The sequence below is a fragment of the Populus euphratica genome, unplaced genomic scaffold, assembly GCF_000495115.2.
Source record: "Populus euphratica unplaced genomic scaffold, PopEup_1.0 scaffold60.1, whole genome shotgun sequence".
NCBI lineage: Eukaryota > Viridiplantae > Streptophyta > Magnoliopsida > Malpighiales > Salicaceae > Populus > Populus euphratica.
Window position 1 is genome coordinate 176,111 of NW_011499938.1, and position 8,965 is coordinate 185,075.

The following is an 8,965-nucleotide window of genomic DNA, read 5'->3' on the forward strand; positions in this document are numbered from 1 at the left end:
TCGGGAGAGAAAGATTGGTCTTTGTAAGATGTAGAAGATTAATGGAAATGTCTACAAGCTTCATCTTCCTATTCATCTGAAGACCTGTGACTTCTTCTGTGTGTAGCATTAGACCTTACATTTTATGAATTACCTAAAATTCATAACCTAAAATCAAAGAAGGGTTCTTTTTCAGCATAACATAAAACTTTTGTTTGATAGCATGAAGCTTTCTAGTTGAAATCCATCAATTTTTTTTTAATATTAATATATCTAAATTATCAAAAATCATATAAAAATATTAATTTAATATTTTTTTCAATTATAAAACATTTTTAACTTCTTTTTTTCTTCTTTTTTTTTCAAATGTTCTATGGTACCAAATACACTGTAATACAGAAAACCAATTGTACTATTAGACATACATTTATGGCAATTAGACAAAATTTTGGTATACAGTGTTCCCCCGCTTAAATAAACAAAAGATTTATAATTTTTCCTTGATAAAACAATATTTAGTTTACATAACTTCTTTTTCTTTTTCGATAATTTTGAGCACTTCTCTAGGCGATTTTTCAAATAGCGTTTGATTATCAGAAGCAACTGTAAATTAAACTCAATCAGATAAGAAGCAAAAGAAAAGGCCTACAAGACAACCCAGGCGGGCAGGAACCCTTGGGCCAGGAATAATCCAACGATTGCAATAAATAAAACTGGAACAGGCGATGAAAAGAGGTAATTTGCATATCCTGATTTCACTTTCGCTCGTGGCGACGCAAAACAAGATAAATATATAATGCCACCGTTTGAAAAGCTTGTGGCAGCTCAAAAGAGGAAGGCAACAAAAAAATAAGTTCAATAGAACATCCATGTTTCGATGAGAAAATTTTAGGTCTTCGGTTTTGTTGATCCTAGAACACTAGAAAGCTTGATGCAAAACTTTTACACAGGCTAATCAACCGCTGTATCACTTACATTTCCGCTTTCAGCCATTCTAGCCGCTTCCTGGGTCACAGAGTTGCCAAAAGCAGTGTTCTGATCATCAGTAGATCCTATTGAAGAAGCTGGTTGTATTGAATGGTCAAATTTACAGGAAGGCCCAAACTTGCAAATACCATAGCGGCTGTAGTGAGAGCAGATATTTTGATCCTGGATTTGAAAGACAGCCATTAGAGAGGTGCAAATATTTAAAATCTCATCAGTTCTAATAGCAAGACTTGGGTCATTTCAATGGGATGTGCTGTTGTAAGAACGTAGTTTATTGGACTGGTTCAGAAGCATATATAATGTTTTATTCTTGGAGGTTTATTTAGAAAAGATTTGACGTGCTTTGATTTATTTTCATCCATCTTCTACTTGAATAAAATCCAGATCGAGTCAATGACAACTAAACCTCAAAAGATACTTCACCTATTGAAAAATTTCCACATATAATATCTATAATAAATGTAAAGAGCAGAAAAACATTAGCAAGAGAAGACAAGAAATGGGAAGACAAAAAAATTACTCCATTGATTTCCCGAGTTTATAAATCCTTCATAAGATTTGATCTGGAAATAAGAATGAACTTACAGGTCTCAGTGGCAGGCCCTTGTCACTTAGAGTTAGTGGGGGTGACTTTGAGATCCGATTCTTTGGATGATGATATTTGCAGTTGGATTTGAACTTACAGTCCCCAAATTTCATGTAAAAACTGCACTGCGGTTGACCAGGTCGTTCTGGGAATTCATCAACTACTATTTGCTGTTGCTGAGGTGCATAGACATTGCTTTCCGTTGCAATGTTGATTAAGGCATATGACAGAGGTGGATGCAGACTTCTTTCTGGAGGGTATAGAGGAGCCTAGGCAAGTCAGAAAAGGGTATCAAATCTTATCTTTGATAAGCCATAAAAGCATACAATTAAACACAAAAAACTTTAATAATCAGCTGTTTTAAGCAAATGTTTAGTCAACTAAATAAGCACACCTCCACCCTTAAAAATCTGAAACAGAAGCCCTGTCGAGTCACATGAAGAAAAGCAAGAATGCTAATCATCAATTGAACTGTCAACTTTACTAAAATGAATGAAATATTAGTCATTGAGTGATCTGACATATGTGAGGCAAGGAATATGCAAAACACATTCCAACTTCTTTCAATGCGGGAGATAATTATATCTTCAGCGGTAACTCTTCCATTATTCTCCATGCTCTACCCTACACGCAGTTGGACACCAGAAAATAGTGTACGTGACTGAATACAACAAATGGGCTCCCCAGGCTGAGTCAGACTGTTTTAAGGACAAGTGCGAGCAAAAAGTAATTTATACTCTTCAGCATCAGTCATGGTGAATGCAATAAATTGCAGAGTGCTCGCATATATAATGTAATTGTCAGAGATCACTGTGATTTCCAAATCAAAGAAGTCATGGCAGAGTACATCATAATAAAAGCTGGATTTGGTCGTATAGAAAATACTTTGATAGTTAAAGCAGAACAGACCTTCCACATAATTCTACATTTTGGGATATCCTGTACAGTTACATCATCATTTACTTACATTCACCACTAGATGTCAGCCTCTTGCAGGCCTAATGGTCAATTACAGGGAATAAATCAGAGAAAAACATGAATTTGGACAACCATCTAAAAGTAAGAACACTTGGAAAACCATCTAGTAGAATATTCTAAAAGCTAACAAAAGAATAATAAATCAAAAGGCAACACGAGACAGAAAAGAGGACCATTCATAGTGTCAGACTGCACCCACCAAGGAAACAGTGAACTCACAAAGTGTCCTATATTGCTAGGTTAAAATTGATAAAAACTTAAAACAGCAAAGCATCAATGTAAATACCTGATATCCATTCCAATCTGGACTTTGAGGAGGAACTCCTTGATTTGGTGAAAACATAATTGGGACAAAGGATGTAGGATCATTTAATGCCCTCGGTGAAGACCAAGAACCTACACTTGATGATGATGGAACTGGTAGAGAAGCAGATCCACCATTAAGAAATGTTGAAGGATGGTCACTTCCTCCCACAGCTGTCGGATCTGGATGATTATACTTGCAGTTAGCTCCAAACTTGCAAGAGCCATTACGCATGAAATCCTCACGCTCTTTCTCTCCCTGTGATTGATAGTGTCTGTGTTAGAATTTTTCCAGCAAAGCCACTTAAATATAACAAACCTCAGTACGGTTGGCAAACATATATCAAAAGTTTTAAAGCATGCATAGAAGAGATACCAGTCGGATTGGAAGACCCACAAAGTTGAGCTCTAAAGCTGGTGACATTGGAATTTTCACTGGGGGCACTGAATTTTTTGCTCTCGAGTGGTTGAACCTACAAGCTATTCCATACTTACAGCCTCCTGTCTTCAAGTAGTACTGCAGCATGCTCAAGAAATGATTATAATACAGAAAAAAAAAGTCATTCTTCGGCCAAACATATTACATATAACTCAAACAAAAAAAATGCCAACATAACTAAAAACTAACCCTTACATAAGGAGAAAATAAAGTAGGCGTGAACACAACTAAGCAACTATTAAATGAGTCCTTCACTTTGACCAGACTTAACAGAAAACTATTTTGTAATGAGTACAAGCATACAACATTTAGATATTTTCTATCACTAAAATCATTGGAAAGAGGAGAACATAGATGATCAAGTAAAAAAAATTAGATATATGACCCTGCAAGAATAGAATAATAGGGAAATTTCAGTTAAAAAGCATGCAAATTTCACTAGTTAAATCCTCAAAACCTTACAGCCATAGACCATAAAGAAGCAAGAAACGTGATCCTATCCCTAATGTCTACAAATTAAGCCAACATCAGATAAGGAAATTATAATAAGACTACACAATACCAAGATTGCGATTTCAACATAGCCTTCAATTCCATTTATAGGGAAAAAAACCCCTTAGTGATATTTGCTTTTCCAGCTTGAGAAGGCAGGCTTCATTCCATCTCCTATGGCCTAGTCTCATGTGGGAGTAGGAGTCTTTCTACTGGCCGTTGAGAGTTCAGCCATCAGAATCAGCTGAAAGGCAAGGGAGTGGACTATAGGAAGAGGAGCACCACTTGACCGATGAAATGCCCCTCAGGTGGTCTTCTCTTATCTTCCTAAACAACATTCAGGATTGGAAGCCGGCTATGTCATGAGTGTAGTGAAATGCTTTGAGTGGAAGGAAGGTTTTAGCACTTCCTTCCAACATATTGGTTGGACCAGACATAATAGTCTTAAGTTAGAGGAAGTTTTGTGAAAAGGGTGCAAAAGCCTGGCAGATGCTAGGCAGCATCAGAGGCATCCTGGAATGCTTGTCCATGGTGAACATGGCAAGCAAAAGGACACAGACGAAAAAAGAAAAGAAAAGAGTAAGCATAACCTCAACTTCTTAGCAATACACAGCAATAATAACCTTGCATTCAATCAGGCTGGGCTTCTCTGTTGCTTCTTCTCTTTCCTTTGTCTTCTCCTTGACAGTCTTGTAATCAACCAAATTTCAAAAGATAAAAAATGGCAATTAGTTAGCAATGCCCAGTCACATAAATCCAACCGATAGGTCTTAAAACAGTAAAATACCAGGATTTTCCAGCAGCTGACTTAAGCAACAAAAGAAAAAAAATCAAGCCCCTTGATTCATTACGCCACAAATTTTCACATGAACAAGAAAATAAAATCCAAGCATCACTTTCAAAAACCATTTCCCATCAAAAGAAACAACTACAACATACATTAATACTACATTCATCCACATTTACCATTTTCAACAAACACCAAAACCCCTCCTTTTATCCCCAAATCCCTTAATCACAACACCAGCAAAACATATCCATAAAAAATACTCCCAACCGCCAAAACAAACGCTATAAACACACTCAACATAAGCAATTACCTCCCCTTCAGCCAAAGATACTACATTTGGACCAACAACAATGAAACCCCAATAAACTTAAAAATACACAGAAAATAACCACAATACAAAACCACAGTCCTCCTTATCTAAAAATACTACGTTTACACCAACAGCACAAAACCCACAAAATATACACACCTACAAACACAAATCAGATAATAACTCAAGAAAAAGAACAAGTTGTACCTGATTTTTCCTTCTGAGAGGATGATTAAACTTGCAATTAGCTCCAAATTTGCAAGTCCCAGTCTTCATATAAAAGGCGCATTCCTCTGCTTCAGGTCTCACAGGATACTGATGATGCCCACTGCTGTTATTATTCTCAATGTCGTTACTTCTCTCATTCTTGTTCTCTAAATCATCACCACCTTCACCTACCTTCTCAATGCTCTCATAAAAAAATTCAATCTTTTTATCACTCTTGAATTCCTCCTCCTCCTCTTCTTCTTCATGATAATCATTCGAATTTCGAGACTCCTCTTTCAAGTCAAGTTGGTTCTGTAACTCTTGATGAAGATGGTTATCGTCATCCAGGGCCGTTTGATCAGTATCAGACGGCGTAGAGGGGAGTCGGGGAGAGGAAGAGAAAGATTGAAACCCCAGCTGAGGGATTTCTTTATGAATTATTGGGATAGGTGATTCAATTTGTTGGTCCATTTTGCCTCCACATTTCAATATTTGAAACCCTAAATTTGGTGAAAGAGAAAAACGGGGTGGGAGAGGACAGAGATGAAAAGGCAAAGAGGTGTTGCCTTTAATGACCTACGAGGCTACGCTACTGCTACACGTATGTATTGTCTTTGTTAAATTAAAATTAAAATAAATAATGTTGAAATTTATTGAAACTGCACAGCTACCTGCCACCTGCTACCTGCAACCTGCTGCTGCTGCTTCACCTTCAAATGACAGTGGGCTTGTGAGCTGTTTCAGAGTTTTCTAAATATTTTTTAATTAAAAATATTTTAGAATATTACTATTTTTATATTATATTAAAATTAATGTATTTAAATCCAAAGAACTGTAAGAGGTTGTTTCTTTTTTAAAATTAAGATATTTTTGGTATTTCCTTTTTCATTTTAAAAGTATTTTTAAAAAAATTTAAAAAAAAAATTATTTTAATTTAAAATTAATATATTTTTAGTATTTTTAAATTATTTTAATATACTGACATTAAAAATAATTTTTAAAAAATAAAAAATATATAATTAACATATATTTTAGTATCAAAAATTATTTAAAAAATAATTATAATCATATTACTAAACAAGTTGTTGTATTACAATTGAGGAACCTTTCTATTTTATAAGGATGAAAATTTTGGATTCATTTTAAAATTTTCTCAGAAATAGATTTATTTTTGTATTTATATCTATCACTTCAATCCAAGATACTTTTATCTTTTTTATTTATTTTTTTTTATTTTTTTTGTCATGGGACACTAATCAAATATAATTAATTTATTTTAAAAAATTATATATTTATTTTGTATTAAATACATTTGTTAAGATATTTTGAACTTATTATTGATGTCAAAGCCCAAATTTTATCACCATTTTCAAAATATTTTTAAAAAAAATCAGAAGAAGAGAAAAAGCAAAAATATAAAAGTTTCCAAAAAAAACCATTTGCAACGTAATTAGGCTAAATTCTGGTCATTTCATTATTCTTGTCCATTTTGCTTGTTGTATTCATGTTAACATTTTTTTTAAAGTCATAAATTCAAAAAATAAAGTAAAACTTTTGTAATTTGGTTTTTATTTATTTTATTTGTAAAAATTTAATTTGTTTTCAAATTTATATTTGAATTAAAATTTGTGACATGTTTTTTTTTTAATTTGGTACTTATTTTTTATAGTGTTTTTGTCTTTTTGTTAAATTAATTTTATCCTTCAATAAAAAAAGACTATTTGTCCTACAATTTTTTGTATTTTAATTTATATTTGCATTCTTTTAAGGATCCTTATGTATAATTGATTTTTTTTAAAATTTTATTATTTAATATTTAATTAATTAAAAATTAAATTTTATAATTATTTTAAATAAAGTATTTTCAGTTTAATGACCCGAGTTACAAGAAATGCAATCTTAACTATGACATTAATGACTATGAAATTGATGGATCCATTATACGCACAATGAATTTATTTTAAGGCTTAAAAAAATATGGATCCAAAAGAAATTAAATGGGTTTTGTCTATACGAGTTAAAAAAGTTCAAATATATTAATTTAAACCTTTATCTACTTTTCGTATAATATATAAAGCTATAAGAAGATTTGGATACAATTTTAATTAAGTTGGAAACTAAACATTTATATCTTTTCAATAATATATTTTAGGTCAGCTAATTCATCTAAATAAAAAAAAAAATATATGTTAGATATTGAGCCTATAATCTATCAATAAAATGAAAAAATAAAAATAATATTGTTTCTTTAAGAGTTATGAATTCTATTTATTATTAGAAATCCATAATATTATTGGAAACTTATATGGCAGCCTTTAATCCATAATGTTATTGGAAATTTATGTGGCAGCCTTTAGATTATTTAATTTACAACGATTTTATATCAAACAAAAAGAATTAATTGGTTAGAAATTAATTTTTATTTTACAAGGCATCATATTTGTTTTCATTAAGGATTATTTAATAATTATTGTTTTTTTGATATTTTTCACTATTATTTGCACCAAATGGTGAAAAAATAATCTTAAATTATTATTTATTTATTTTTATTATTTTAAATCTTATTTTAATTAGTTTGAACTTTATTTAAAATAGATGCATGTCTAGCATATTAGTTTTAGGGTTTATATATAAATACACTTATATAAGAATTTTTATGAGTTGATGAATTATCTACAAGTTGTTGCATATTGTGTGCTTATTTTTTATTGTGTGGTTAAGTAATTCTCATACTAAATTATTGATTTAACTTGCAAATTATTTGAATAATTAATTAACTTTGTTGTGATTTATATTTTTTGTTTGTGTTTTATTATAGGTATAGGATGGGTATAACTTTGGTTTTTCAAGGTAAGATTCTTATTAAGTCAAGATACAAATTTTCTTTAAAACCTCAAATTAGTAATCAAAAAGATAATTTCACATCAGTTATTTTTAAAAAGTGAACATGATTTTATGTGCTTTTTTATTTTTGTGAGTTCATCATTTGCCATTATAAGCTTTTTGATTAAACAAAACTTTTAGGATTTTCTTTGCTTTCTTTTCTATCAAGTTTTCTTAATCTCATGATTTAAATCACAGGTTTGACGGTTATCTAAGTTGGCTTGAATCTTTTTATAAGATCATCTTTTTTAATTTTAATATTTTCTTGGTTTTGTCCTTCAAAATTCAGTTCTATAGAAAATTAATATTCATTATTTTTGTTGTGTTAGATATTTTTTTTCTTGGTTATCTTATTAGCATGATCTTAGTCATAGAGTTTAACTGTCTTAATTAGTTTTGATTTTTTTAAGTCTTTTTTGTTAGTTGATTATTTTTTTAATCTTATATTTTTATATTTGATTTGTTGAAAATTAAGTTTTGTGATTTTTTCTCAATTTACTTTTTATTAAGTTGTTCCATTTTTATTATTTAAGTTACAAGTTTACTCGAGCCGGTTTGTTTTTATTATTGTTTTACTTAATTTTATCATTTTATATCTTGATGGTTGGAAATTGAGTTAAATTATTATTTTTTCCTTTTAAAAAATGGGTCATTGCTATTTATTTATCATTTAATTAAAATAAATCAATTTATTTGACTAATAAGATTATTACCTAAGTGACAAATATTTTTTTCTTCTTAAAAAGGGGCGTATAATGCTATAAACATTAATTTATTATTATTATTATTATTTATGAAATATGGAGCGCTGGTCCCTGGATCTAGGATCTAGTAACTACTGGAAAAGCGCATTTGTACTCCCAATATCTATGATAATTTATTTAATGAAATTCTTCAAAATTACACCACATATTTTATGAAAATAAAATAATATTTATATTATATCCGTTAAATTAGAGGCCGTTAAACATTAAACTTTGATTTAAAAAGAAGAAGCTAGTTCTATGATTT

At 30.7% G+C, this 8,965-nt stretch overlaps 1 protein-coding gene across 1 annotated transcript; it reads right to left on the bottom strand.

Annotated features, from left to right (window-relative positions):
* Positions 1-677: 677 nt before the first annotated feature.
* Positions 678-5,700, bottom strand: LOC105136690 (Zinc finger C-x8-C-x5-C-x3-H type family protein). The gene is made up of 6 exons (XM_011042128.1): positions 5,072-5,700; positions 4,388-4,453; positions 3,210-3,350; positions 2,817-3,092; positions 1,552-1,821; positions 678-1,128 (listed from the first exon to the last, which is right to left on the bottom strand). The coding sequence occupies exons 1-6, from the start codon at positions 5,540-5,542 to the stop codon at positions 931-933; spliced, it is 1,422 nt and encodes a 473-aa protein (XP_011040430.1). The 5' UTR covers positions 5,543-5,700; the 3' UTR covers positions 678-930.
* Between the last annotated feature and the right edge of the window lie 3,265 nt (positions 5,701-8,965).